Source organism: Coregonus lavaretus, assembly GCF_964263955.1.
Source record: "Coregonus lavaretus genome assembly, contig: HAP1_SCAFFOLD_650, whole genome shotgun sequence".
NCBI lineage: Eukaryota > Metazoa > Chordata > Actinopteri > Salmoniformes > Salmonidae > Coregonus > Coregonus lavaretus.
The window spans coordinates 74,646-89,031 of NW_028164660.1; the positions used below are offsets into that span (position 1 = coordinate 74,646).

The 14,386-nt window shown below is 41.3% G+C and overlaps 1 protein-coding gene across 1 annotated transcript in view; it reads right to left on the minus strand.

Moving 5' to 3' along the window:
- LOC311116801 (calcium/calmodulin-dependent protein kinase kinase 1-like) overlaps window positions 1-14,386 on the minus strand; it is a gene marked incomplete at its 3' end in the record, with an annotated part of 86,912 nt that overhangs the window by 28,753 nt on the left and 43,773 nt on the right. The window contains exons 5-8 of the mRNA XM_084191839.1: window positions 13,883-14,019; window positions 5,705-5,741; window positions 3,336-3,357; window positions 975-1,063 (exon numbers count right to left, since the gene is read on the minus strand). Coding sequence (XP_084047965.1) covers window positions 975-1,063; window positions 3,336-3,357; window positions 5,705-5,741; window positions 13,883-14,019 — 285 coding nt within the window. The remainder of the gene's footprint in view (window positions 1-974; window positions 1,064-3,335; window positions 3,358-5,704; window positions 5,742-13,882; window positions 14,020-14,386) is intronic.

The window sequence follows — 14,386 nt, forward strand, 5'->3', positions numbered from 1 at the left end:
AACCGTGACAGATCCAGAGGAGGAATGGGAGAAGGTCATGTGGTCTAATGAGACAAAAATAGAGCTTTTTGGTCTAAACTCCACTCGCCGTGTTTGGAGGAAGAAGAAGGATGAGTACAACCCCAAGAACACCATCCCAACCGTGAAGCATGGAGGTGGAAACATCATTCTTTGGGGATGCTTTTCTGCAAAGGGGACAGGACGATTGCACCGTATTGAGGGGAGGATGGATGGGGCCATGTATCGCAAGATCTTGGCCAACAACCTCCTTCCCTCAGTAAGAGCATTGAAGATGGGTCATGGCTGGGTCTTCCAGCATGACAACGACCCGAAACACACAGCCAGGGCAACTAAGGAGTGGCTCCGTAAGAAGCATCTCAAGGTTCTGGAGTGGCCTAGCCAGTTTCAGACCTGAACCCAATAGAACATCTTTGGAGGGAGCTGAAAGTCCGTATTGCCCAGCGACAGCCCCGAAACCTGAAGGATCTGGAGAAGGTCTGTATGGAGGAGTGTGCCAACATCCCTGCTGCAGTGTGTGCAAACCTGGTCAAGACCTACAGGAGACGTATGATCTCTGTAATTGCAAACAAAGGTTTCTGTACCAAAAATTAAGTTCTTCTTTTCTGATGTATCAAATACTTATGTCATGCAATAAACTGCAAATTAATTACTTAAAAATCATACAATGTGATTTTCTGGATTTTTGTTTTAGATTCCGTCTCTCACAGTTGAAGTGTACCTATGATAAAAATGACAGACCTCTACATGCTTTGTAAGTAGGAAAACCTGCAAAATCGGCAGTGTATCAAATACTTGTTCTCCCCACTGTATGTGGGTACTCACAGTGCTCCATGCCCAGGATACCGAAGACGATCTCTCTCAAGTAGAGGCAAGGAGGGGAGGAGGAGGAGTAAGGGAGGAGGAGGAGGGGATGAAGAGGGGAGGAGAGGGAGGAGTATGATGCTGGTACTCACAGTACTCCATGCCCAGGACAATGTCTCTGAAGTAGAGGCGTGTCTGCTCCTCAGTGAAGGGGCTGTCTGTGGGGACCTCCATCACTGGACTGGGACCGCATCAGGAACCAACACACAGATACACAGAGAGTGTTAGCGAGAAAAAGAGACAGAGAGAGAGAGAGAGGAGGGGGTGTAGATAGAGAGAGAGGGATAGAGACAAATAGAGAGACAGACAGACAGATGGAGAGACAGAGATACAGAGAGACAAAGAGAGAGTTTTTTGTCATCAACAGCTGGAAGGATACCACTTGTTAAGCTACTTTAGTTCCATTCCATATGGCATTTGAATACAGCCTATATATATAAATCCAAATCCAAGCCCACTCTGTAGCAGATTGTACAAACAGTAATGTTACACAAGACAACCACACAACCTCCCACGTCACTGGCACCCAACATCTAATAATGCCATGTCAAATCAAGGACCAAAACAGCACCACCCGGTAACAGCTCAATGTCTCCTGCTCACATAGACAATATTTCATTTAACACAGGGCTTAAATGGAACATGACCAATCTGTCCATGTTATCCACAACAGTAACAGTTAAATAGGCAAAAGGTGGATTAGCTGGGAAAAGTTGCCCTTCTATTGAAGCAAAATGTCATGATTCAGAAATAACTCCCCCATGCGACAAGATCTATTTCTTCTGTTTTCTTCTCGTTGTCATAAAGCCATTAGCTTCACATCAAAGTGGCTTCTTAGTGATAGAAACAGGGGAATAGTGATTACTAATAGCTGATAATATGCTATGAAAGTCCTGCCTACTTCCTGGATCAAGTCCCATTCTGTTTTTGAATGGGATTCACAAAAGGTTTTCAATTGCGTTTCTTTTTTCACAATCAAAAACCTTCATGAAAGCCATCAGGTAGAAGGTCATTAATCCATGAATACAAATATTATTTTACATACTGTATATCTTAAATGACAGCATTTTCATGAATTTGATGATAATACTCTTGAATCCCATTCAAAAACAGTATGGGACATGATCCAGGAAGTAGGCGGGACTTTCATAGAGTATAGCTGATATTAATATTACATTTGCGTCTTTGGGTCCAAAACGTCTATGGATCCAAAATGTCTTTGGGTCAATTTTTCTACAGGAAGGGATGTATTATTATTAACTGGACATGAAAGGGTTAACCAACCAGTGGGGCAGAAAGTGTAGAGAAACCCTGGTGCAGTGGTGTAGTGCTAATACATTTGTTACATTTTAGTCATTTAGCAGACGCTCTTATCCAGAGCGACTTACAGTTAGTGAGTGCATACATTCTTTTTTTATTTTTCATACTGGCCCCCCGTGGGATACCACTGGTAATAACTGTCAAGTGTAAAACATAAGCACATAATGAATCCCTCTGGAGAGAGAGAGAGAGAGAGAGAGAGAGAGAGAGAGAGAGAGAGAGAGAGAGAGAGAGAGAGAGAGAGAGAGAGAGAGAGAGAGAGAGAGAGAGATGGGGGAGGGAGCAGTGAACAAACACAGGCACTACATCAGCTTTGAGTAATGAAGGAGAACACTGGAGAGAGGGAAGAGAGGAGAAGGGGGATGAGGGGAAAAGGGAAGATGGGATGGCAACCTGGCCTCAGAGCATTTTGTATTATTCTGTATGTAAATCCGAGACATTGCTTTTAGTATGATATGTTACATTTCGTATGGCATGAATTAATTTGTGGAAGTCCATCACCCATTTCATATGAGATGTTACAAATTACAATTCGTATTATACGTTACGAATTAGCAAAACGTACAATATGTTACGAATTAGCAAAATGTACAATATGTTCCGAATTTTCTAAACTTATGATAGACAAATTCTAGCTAGGTGGCTAGGTTGCTAATGTTAGCTAGATGGCTAACGTTAGCGAAGCTAGGGGTTAGGATTAAGGTTAGGGTTAAGTTTAGGAGTTAGGTTAAAGAGTTAAGGTTAGGGTTAGGGGAAGGATTAGCTAAAAGGTTTAAAGTTAAGGTTAGGGGAAGGGTTAGCTAACATGCTAAGTACAGTAGTAAGTAGTTGAAAAGTTGCTAATTATCTCAAATGCAAAAGTTGTCCATGATGAGATTCAAACTCGCAACCTTTGGGTTGCTAGATGTTTGCGTTATACGCCCCACCCATACACCCCGACCAACCACCCTAGTTTCGTTTTTGCATTAAGTAACCATCTGTCTTTTGTGACCATACCAAATGTAACATATCTTACTAATTTGAGTGTCCTGGATATACGTGTACTATGTTATGTCTAGTCTATGAGACCAGGCTGGTGATGGGGGCCAGGCTTCAATTATTGTTGAAAAAAGTGCAATACTTAGGCTACTCACCCCTTTGGCATCAAATCAAACACTGCGGGAGATGGTGAGAAGAGAAATACATGAGTCTACATACAGTGCATTCGTAAAGTATTCAGACCCCTTCCTTTTTTCCACATTTTGTTATGTTACAGCATTATTCTAAAATTGATTAAATTAAACAACAACACAATCTCATCAATCTACACACAATACCCCATAATGACAAAGCTAAAACCGGTTTTACACATTTCTGCAAATGTATAAAAAATCAAACACAGAAATACCTTATTTACATAAGTATTCAGACCCTTTGCTATGAGACTCAAACTTGAGCTCATGTGCATCCTGTTGTTTCCATTGATCATCCTTGAAATGTTTCTACAACTTTCTACAACTTGGAGTCCACCTATGATATATTCAGTTGATTGGACATGATTTGGAAAGGCACACACCATATAAGGTCCCACAGTTGACAGTGCATGTCAGAGCAAAAACCAAGCCATGAGGTCGAAGGAATTGTCCGTAGAGCTCCGAGACAGGATTGTGTCGAGGCACAGATCTGAGGAAGGGTACCAAAACATTATTGAAGGTCCCCAAGAACACAGTTGCCTCCATCATTCTTAAATTAAAGAAGTTTGGAACCACCAAGACTCTTCCTAGAGCTGGCTGCCCGACCAAACTGAGCAATCGGGGGAGAAGGGCCTTGGTCAGGGAGGGATGGTCACTCTGACAGAGCTCCAGAGTTCCTCTGTGGAGATGTGAGAACCTTCCAGAAGGACAACCATCTCTGCAGCACTCCACCAATCAGGCCTTTATGGTAGAGTGGCCAGACCAAAGCCACTCCTCAGTAAAAGGCACATGACAGCCCACTTGGAGTTTGCCAAAAGGCACCTAAAGGACTCTCAGACCATGAGAAACAAGATTCTCTGGTCTGATGAAACCAAGATTGAACTCTTTGGCCTGAATGCCAAGAGTCATGTCTCGAGGAAACCTGGCCCCATCCCTACGGTGAAGCATGGTGGTGGCAGCATCATGCTGTGGGCTTGTTTTTCAGCGGCAGGGACTGGAAGACTAGTCAGGATCGAGGGAAAGTTGAATGGAGCAAAGTACAGAGAGATCCTTCATGAAAACCTGCTCCGAGTGGTCAAGACCTCATACTGGCGCGAAGGTTCACCTTCCAACAGGACAATGACCCTAAGCACACAGCCAAGACAACGCAGGAGTGGCTTCGGCACAAGTCTCTGAATGTCCTTGAGTGGCCCAGCCAGAGCCCAGATTTGAATCCGATCAAACATCTCTGGAGAGACCTGAAAATAGCTGTGCAGCGACGCTCCCCATCCAACCTGACAGAGCTTGAGAGGATCTGCAGAGAAGAATGGGAGAAACTCCCCAAATACAGGTGTGCCAAGCTTTTAGCGTCATACCCAAGAAGACTCGAGGCTGTAATCGCTGCCAAAGGTGCTTCAACAAAGTACTGAGTAAAGAGTCCGAATACTTTTTTATTTGTAATAAATTTGCAAAAATGTATAAAAACCTGTTTTTGTTTTGTCATATGGGGTATTGTGTGTAGATTGATGAAAAAAACAATTTAATCCATTTCAGAATAAGGCTGTAACGTAACAAAATGTGGATAAAGTCAAGGGGTCTGAATACTTTCCGAATGCACTGTACATACATGTATGTCAAAGAGATTGTAGTATATTGTAGAACTCGGCACAATGGGTTGAAGACTGACTGACACAAACACTAAGTTACTACACCTTTTCACACAAGGCCTTAAATGAGCTAAATAAGATCATCAGCCAATGGCCATGCCTAAGTCAGCCTTCCTCTCCTGCCATGCCTACTACGTTGGGCCAGTAACCAAAAGGTTGCTGGATCGAATCCCCGAGCTGACAAGGTAAAGATCTGTCGTTCTGCCCCTGAGCAAGGCAGTTAACCCACTGTTCCCCGGGCGCCGATGACATGGATGTCGATTAAGGCAGCCCCCCGCACCTCTCATAAAGGTTCTTCAATTGTCCCTTTAGGAGAACTCTCTGAAAATATTTTTTGGGGGTTCCAAGTGGAACCCTTTTACTAATACAAGGTTCTACGTGAAACCCTTTCACCACTAAAAAAGGTTCTAAGTAGAACTAAAGGGTTCTACTTGAAACCAAAAAGGGTTCTCCTATGGGGACAAATTAAGAACCCTTTTTTTCTAAGAGTGTGCTAAGGGCTTCATTAATGAGCATTTGCATATGGAGTCAACTGTCCCAGCTGCTAAGGGCACCAACGGGCCGATTTAGAGTTTGAGATAAGCATGCTCAACTTGGACTTTCACATAAATCATTCATTGATGTCAACGTGAGGTTAAGTGCACAGTGAGAGAGCAGGAGAGAGTAGTTTGGTGAGGTACATACCCATGTGGAGGTTATCCTCGGCAGGATCATCCAACACCTGCAACAATGATAATACATCATCAGGAATACATCATATAATAGAATACACAACAGACCCTATAGTATAAGGACATGGCATTAGCATTACACTGAAAAATGCAACATAACAAGTATTCATTGGAGGATATTAATATCTGTACTATATCATTGTACTAACCATCTGTGACAAATGTAATTGCCACGTTATGTTTTACATTTTCCTCTAGCAGACTTTAATCTTTTATTAGAAGATAAAGGTTCTGAGCATAATAAGAACATTTTACTGGTCTAGAATCCAATATTGGCTGTAAGATTAATTAGTGAAGCACTATTAATATAATTCCATCCCAGACTCAACCCAGGCCTGGTACTGTAGAACAGTGGTTCTCAAACGGTTTCACTCGGGCCCCCCTTACATCATTGGGGAACATCCCGCGCCATTTTAAAGCTCATTTCCTGCTTTCTTCTTCAATTTTTTTTTGCCATGGGATGGAAAGAACATTTTGCAGTTTTAAAGCGAATTTCCTGCTATTCTACACATTTTTCCATGTCTTATGTGTGTTCATGTGATCGCAAAATCACCTAGCTAAAAAATTTTAGCTGACATGGGCTAGTTCATCTGGACTTTTCTGACAAGTTATAAATAGCTTTCTAAGGTCTGCAATGACTAACATGACAAGAGGAAAACTGCTGATGCACTACCCAATTTTCAACATTGCACCTTGTGCATTGTACTATTATAACTTTCAGGGGGGGATAGGACGACAGAGAAAGAGGAGGAGAGAGGAGAGAAAGGGGAAGAGGAGAAGTAGGGGAGGGGGAAAGGACGAGAGAAGTGTGTGAGGAGGAGAGAAAGAGGAGGACAGGAGGCAGGGTCTGATTAATGCAGGGGATTATCGGGGCTGAAGCCCCCTGGGCCCAGGCTCGTGGGGGGACCAAATATACAGCTTGTTGCATTGTGGCCATAGACATACAGTGCCTTGCAAAAGTATTCATCCCCCTTGGCGTATTTCCTATTTTGTTGCATTACAACCTGTAATTTAAATTGATTTTTATTTGGACATACACAAAATAGTCCCCCCAAAAATAACTTGTTTAAAAAAAATCTAAAAAATAAATAACGGAAAAGTGTTGCATGCATATGAATTCACCCCCTTTGCTATGAAGCCCCTAAATAAGATCTGGTGCAACCAATTACCTTCAGAAGTCACATAATTAGTTAAATAAAGTCCACTTGTGTGCAATCTGTGTGACATGATCTGTCACATAATCTCAGTATATATACACCTGCTCTGAAAGGCCCCAGAGTCTGCAACACCACTAAGCAAGGGGCACCACCAAGTAAGCGGCACCATGAAGACCAAGGAGCTCTCCAAACAGGTCAGGGACAAAGTTGTGGAGAAGTACAGATCAGGGTTCTAAAAAAATATACGAAACTTTGAACATCCCACAGAGCACCATTAAATCCATTATTAAAAAATGGAAAGAATATGGCACCACAACAAACCTGCCAAGAGAGGGCCGCCCACCAAAACTCACGGACCAGGCAAGGAGGGCATTAATCAGAGAGGCAACAAAGAGACCAAAGATAACCCTGAAGGAGCTGCAAAGCTCCACAGCGGAGATTGGAGTATCTGTCCATAGGACCACTTTAAGCCGTACACTCCACAGAGCTGGGCTTTACGGAAGAGTGGCCAGAAAAAAAGCCATTGCTTAAAGAAAAAGGCATGTGGGAGACTCCCCAAACATATGGAAGAAGGTACTCTGGTCAGATGAGACTAAAATTGAGCTTTTTGGCCATCAAGGAAAACGCTATGTCTGGCGCAAACCCAACACCTCTCATCACCCCGAGAACACCATCCCCACAGTGAAGCATGGTGGTGGCAGCATCATATTGTGGTGATGTTTTTTTATCGGCAGGGACTGGGAAACTTGTCAGAATTGAAGGAATGATTGATGGCGTTAAATACAGGGAAATTCTTGAGGGAAACCTGTTTCAGTCTTCCAGAGATTTGAGACTGGGATGGAGGTTCACCTTAAGCATACTGCTAAAGCAACACTTGAGTGGTTTAAGGGGAAACATTTAAATGTCTTGCAATGGCCTAGTCAAAGCCCAGACCTCAATCCAATTGAGAATTTGGTGTATGATTTAAAGACTGCTGTACATTAGAGGAACCTATCCAACTTGAAGGAGCTGGAGCAGTTTTGCTTTGAAGAATGGGCAAATATCCCAGTGGCTAGATGTGCCAAGCTTTTATAGACATACCCTAATATACTTGCAGCTGTAATTGCTGAAAAAGGTGGCTCTACAAAGTATTGACGGGGGGGGGGGGGGGGGGGGTGAATAGTTATTTACGCTCAAGTTTTCTGTTTTTTTCTCACCCAAAAATATTTTGCACCTTCAAAGTGGTAGGCATGTTGTGTAAATCAAATGATATAAACCCCCAAAAATTCATTTTTTATTCCAGGTTGTAAGGCAACAAAATAGGAAAAATGTCAAGGGGGGTGAATACTTTCACAAGCCACTGTATAATCCATAGAAGGGTTTTGGAACCTCTTACCCTGGCAATTTTAAACTCATGGCTGCCAGTCTTGACTTGAATGGGAACTGTCATTTATGGATTATATTTCTATGGTTGGTTGCAGCTGTCTGTTTGCCTTTTGCACATTTCTAAATACAATCGCAGGAAAAACGTTCAGTTTGGAAAGCAAATGTCTACCGCTGAAAAGAGAGGACTAATCTGTCAGTAGAACTAATTTTTAAAAATTGTTCTCAACAACTCAATTTTTTTTGCAACAGCAGCATTGTAGCTCATCTTGAGATAGGCTATTGCCAAGAGGAGCGCATCGGCCATCACCGTGAGTAGTAGCCTATGGCTTTATCTTCATCATTAGGTGAGTCAGTTTGCCACTGGAAATTGTATTTAGTAGCCTACTGTAGCCTATAATATATATACAGTATTTTGCCTCCTAATATTGTACAATCTGTGTCGCTTCATTGGCCTGGGCTATTGTTGAATGAATGAATTACATTTTATTTTTGTGTCAAATCACCAGTTGGCAACCTATCCCTTATGGGATTAATTGATACATAAACAAACATTACAATAATTAACTGTAATAATTCAGTGATAATTCTTCTTCCGGTGTTCTCTGCAGTGCGCATCGCATAAAGAGTGAAAAAATGTAAGATAAAAATCCATACATAACAGTAAATAAGGTTATCCAAACAATAATTATATCCCTAGAGCAATAAAAATATATACATACATACATACATACAGACATACATACATACATACATACATACATACATACATACATACATACATACATACATACATACATACATATACACTGTATATATACACACATACATACATACATACATACATACATAACATATGCAGATAAATAAATACAGAAAAATGAAACAGAAGGCATTTGTACCCAGTATGGCACAAAGAGAAGATTCATGTGGGACACAAGCCTATACGCAATCTATATACACATACATATTATTTCTTAATCCGGCCCTGGGAAAGGAGGGCGGCTGGCTGCTCTGGGATGGAGCTGTAGAGTTGAAACACTAAGCTAAGAGGAGCTCCACTTTCACTGTAAACTCATTACGACTGACTGGCACAGTGCTGCTAGGAGCCCCAGAGGTATCCATGGCCACCCACTGACTCCATCCCATCTCCAGTGCCTCAACCCTGCCCTCCTTTCACTGTAAACTCATTATGACTGGCGGGCCTGGCATGGTGCCACCCACTAACTCCAGTCCCAGCCCTCCCCGAGCCCTCTCTCCACCAACACCTAGCCCTCCATCCTGCTCTGATGAGGAACCCAATTACGTCTGGGAGCCCCCGCCATCTGCCTGTGATTGAAGAGCACTCTGATAATGTTACTGGGGAGAGGAGAGAGAGGGTCAGTGCGGTGCTTGTCTGTCGCTCCTCTCTAAATCAGTGCCTCTCCCCTCTATTCCCATCTCCTTTACATAAGCCACTGTGGTAAGCAGCGCAGTACTTGGTTGCATCCCAAATGGCACCCTATCCCATATACAGTACACTCCTTCCCAGCTAGCACATTTGGTTCCTTGGAAGTTGTGGGAATGTATGTTTTTGGTTTAACATTGTTGTGGGAATGAAGCCATAAGTTTCCTGACTGTTAAACGGAACGTTTTTTTTAACATTCTGAGAACAGAAGTGAACATTTTGCCTGTTCTGGGAACATACATTTTTAGGTTTCTGGGAGGTTCTAGAGTTTTACTCTGGTTTCGTGAAAGTTGTCCTGGGAGGTTTTATGAACGCTCTGAGAATGGAAATAATAGGTTATTTTAAGGTAATTAAATATTCTTAGAACATTCTCTAAATATTGTGAAAGTTTTGTTATGGTTATTATTGAACATTTTCTTAACAGTAAGAATTAAATGTAAAGGTTATTTGGAGGTTGTTGACATCATCAACCAATTTTTTTACATCATCAACCAATTAGTAGACAATTAGTAGGCAATGCCTACTCACAATTGGTCAAAATCACACAAATAACACAGATTATGTCATTGGAAACACTTATCTTCCTCTTATCTTTTTTACTACAAAACATAGAAACACACCATTTTCACATACTGTATGTTGATGTTGGGTTGGTGCTGGAGATGATGAATATGAAGTAGAACAATTGTGAAGTTTCCCTTTAAAACGTTCACTGAATGTTTTAATAAGACTTTTAAAGTAACTGCCCAGTGGAAATTGCTCTTAAAAAATGCATATTCTGTTAACTCATATCCAAATAATGTTATTGACTCGTCCAATACTCATATTTGTGGCCAAAGCATAAACTGGAGAAAAAAAAATAACATAAAAAAAAAAAACACCTCAACCCACTGGGCAAAAACTAGTTGAATCAATGTTGTTTCTACGTCATTTCAATCCAAATATTAAATGTGATGACATTGAATCAATGTGGAAAACTGATTGGATTTGCAAAAAGTCATCAGCGTAAGGAAATGTCTTTTTTCCACCCAATTTTTAACCTAAATCCAATGACAGGGTGACATTTTGGGTTGATTACACATTGAATTCACATTAGTTGACAACTCAACCACATGTACAGTGGGGAAAAAAAGTATTTAGTCAGCCACCAATTGTGCAAGTTCTCCCACTTAAAAAGATGTGAGACGCCTGTAATTTTCATCATAGGTACACGTAAACTATGACAGACAAATTGAGCATTTTTTTTCCAGAAAATCACATTGTAGGATTTTTTATGAATTTATTTGCAAATTATGGTGGAAAATAAGTATTTGGTCACCTACAAACAAGCAAGATTTCTGGCTCTCACAGACCTGTAACTTCTTCTTTAAGAGGCTCCTCTGTCCTTCACTCGTTACCTGTATTAATGGCACCTGTTTGAACTTGTTATCAGTATAAAAGACAACTGTCCACAACCTCAAACAGTCACACTCCAAACTCCACTATGGCCAAGACCAAAGAGCTGTCAAAGGACACCAGAAACAAAATTGTAGACCTGCACCAGGCTGGGAAGACTGAATCTGCAATAGGTGCGCAGCTTGGTTTGAAGAAATCAACTGTGGGAGCAACTATTAGGAAATGGAAGACATACAAGACCACTGATAATCTCCCTCGATCTGGGGCTCCATGCAAGATCTCACCCGTGGGGTCAAAATGATCACAAGAACGGTGAGCAAAAATCCCAGAACCACATGGGGGGACCTAGTGAATGACCTGCAGAGAGCTGGGACCAAAGTAACAAAGCCTACCATCAGTAACACACTACGCCGCCAGGGACTCAAATCCTGCAGTGCCAGATGTGTCCCCCTGCTTAAGCCAGTACATGTCCAGGCCCGTCTGAAATTTGCTAGAGTGCATTTGGATGATCCAGAAGAGGATTGGGAGAATGTCATATGGTCAGATGAAACCAAAATAGAACTTTTTGGTAAAAACTCAACTCGTCGTGTTTGGAGGACAAAGAATGCTGAGTTGCATCCAAAGAACACCATACCTACTGTGAAGCATGGGGGTGGAAACATCATGCTTTGGGGCTGTTTTTCTGCAAAGGGACCAGGACGACTGATCTGTGTAAAGGAAAGAATGAATGGGGCCATGTATCGTGAGATTTTGAGTGAAAACCTCCTTCCATCAGCAAGGGCATTGAAGATGAAACGTGGCTGGGTCTTTCAGCATGACAATGATCCCAAACACACCGCCCGGGCAACGAAGGAGTGGCTTCGTAAGAAGCATTTCAAGGTCCTGGAGTGGTTTTTGCGACTGCACTTGAAGAAACTTTCAAAGTTCTTGAAATGTTCCGTATTGACTGACCTTCATTTCTTAAAGTAATGATGGACTGTTGTTTCTCTTTGCTTATTTGAGCTGTTCTTGACATAATATGGACTTGGTATTTTACCAAATAGGGCTATCTTCTGTATACCCCCTCTACCTTGTCACAACACAACTGATTGGCTCAAATGTATTAAAAGGAAAGAAATTCCACAAATTACTTTTTAAGAAGGCACACCTGTTAATTGAAACGCATTCCAGGTGACTACCTCATGAAGCTGGTTGAGAGAATGCCAAGAGTGTGCAAAGCTGTCATCAAGGCAAAGTGTGCCTATTTGAAGAATCTCAAATCTCAAATATATTTTGATTTGTTTAACACTTTTTTGGTTACTACATGATTCCATATGTGTTATTTCATAGTGTTGGTGTCTTCACTATTATTCTACAATGTAGAAAATAGTAAAAATAAATAAAAACCTTGAATGAGTAGGTGTTCTAAAACTTTTGACCGGTAGTGTATGTATGGAGCATAATGTATTTACTGTTTTATTCACATGTTTTCAAGTACTGGTGACAAATCATGCATTCCGATTCTTGCATAGATTGTAATGGACACATATAATGTGTGTAAAATACTTTTTTGAAGGTTGTACTGATTATGATTAGCTAATGCTAAGTTAATTGCTAGCTATGTGTGGCGCCATGTTTGTTGACATCATACAATGCATTCTGGTTGTGACGTAAACGTCTGTCAGAACAAAGATGTTATAACAAAACGAGGTGAAGGGATGGTTCACTCGTCTTTCAAGTAAACTTCCGGAAGCGAATGATGGCAGATGACACACCCCCATCAACATGCATACTGCAAACAGACCAAACTCATCTTGTCTCCTCTTCTAATCTTTGGTTGATGCAAAAAAAAAAAAAATGGCGGCGTGCACAAACTACCCATGGTCGGATTACTTTTGATTTTTAGAAAGTGTTTTCCTCAATTATTTCGATCACTGGTGAGATCACCTGTGATGTGATGAATTGTAAATAGTAATTGCTATTAGCTAATTCATATACGGTTTCTGTCAGTCCAGAGTTAGCTAAATATGACCGCTTGTGTTAGGTCACATTCCAAGCTAGCACTAAAACTAATGTAGCCTTCATTTTCCGGTTTGGATGAGAATTGTGTTATGCTGTTGCTACCTCTGTGAATGTCTGAACATTGCATCCAAAAATAAACTGCTCATATTGAGGACATAATGTTGTAAAGACTGTTTGTGCAACATGTTTCTGTACAGAAACTGTGTGGCCAGCTCAAACGCTGACTGTTGCATCAATCGTAACTGGACGTTCTAAAAAAGTGTTCTAATCACACCCGTTTGAGTATACGTTGCAGGGACAACTGTAGAATGATCACACCCATTTGTTCGTACGTGTCAAAGGGTTAAAAATATTTTTAAATAACATTCTTAGAAAACCTGTAGGAAACGTTACGCAGAAGTACTGACATTTCCACAGAAGAACGTTGTTTTCTTAATGTTCTCTCAACTATTTGAGAACATTCCCTATGTCAAACCAGTTGGAGAACGTCGCTGGAACATTACCCAAAATTGTATTAAATGTAACCATGTTTGAACTTTGTAAGAAACGTTCTGTTAAAGTAATGAAATACCAATAAAACAACGTTTTTTTGTCATGCTCCTTAAATGTGCTGAGAATGTTCCAAAGCCAAGCAACTATCCTGCACCATTCCCAGAAAGTTGTGGGAAGGTTATAAAAATAAGCATAGGACAACCATAATCTCACCAAGCTTTAAGAAACATATGGTTCTCAGAACGTTATGTGCTAGCTGGGTAGGTTCTCCCCTCACCTCCACCAGTTTGACTATGTTGAGATGGTCCAGCTTCCTGAGTATGGCAATCTCCTGGTAGACCCTCTCCAGGGGGCCTAGGACTTTGGGCTGCTCTCCTTGGACCGCTGCCTTAGGTCCTCTGGGAGGGGGGCGTCCTGCAGGGAATCACAACAGCCACACAAACCACCAACCTCAGCTGACAATTCCATTAAATTCAATAAAATGTTTTTTTATCTCTTCAGGCGCAATTAAGAAAGGCAAGTTAGTTAAACGCACCATAATCAACATCCTCCACAACAAAGTCCCTGTTAGCAGTCTCACAAAGCATATGTGAGACACAAGTCAATAATTATATTTTCACCAGTGAACAAGTCAAGTTACAATCACTCATATCTGGGTACATGAGAAAAGCGTATACAGGAGTAATGCCACTGTTTAAGATTAGGGTGACCACATTTAAAAAACCAATTATGGGGACAAGGGAATGATTTTGAGGGACATTCACGAGACAGACTAGTGTAG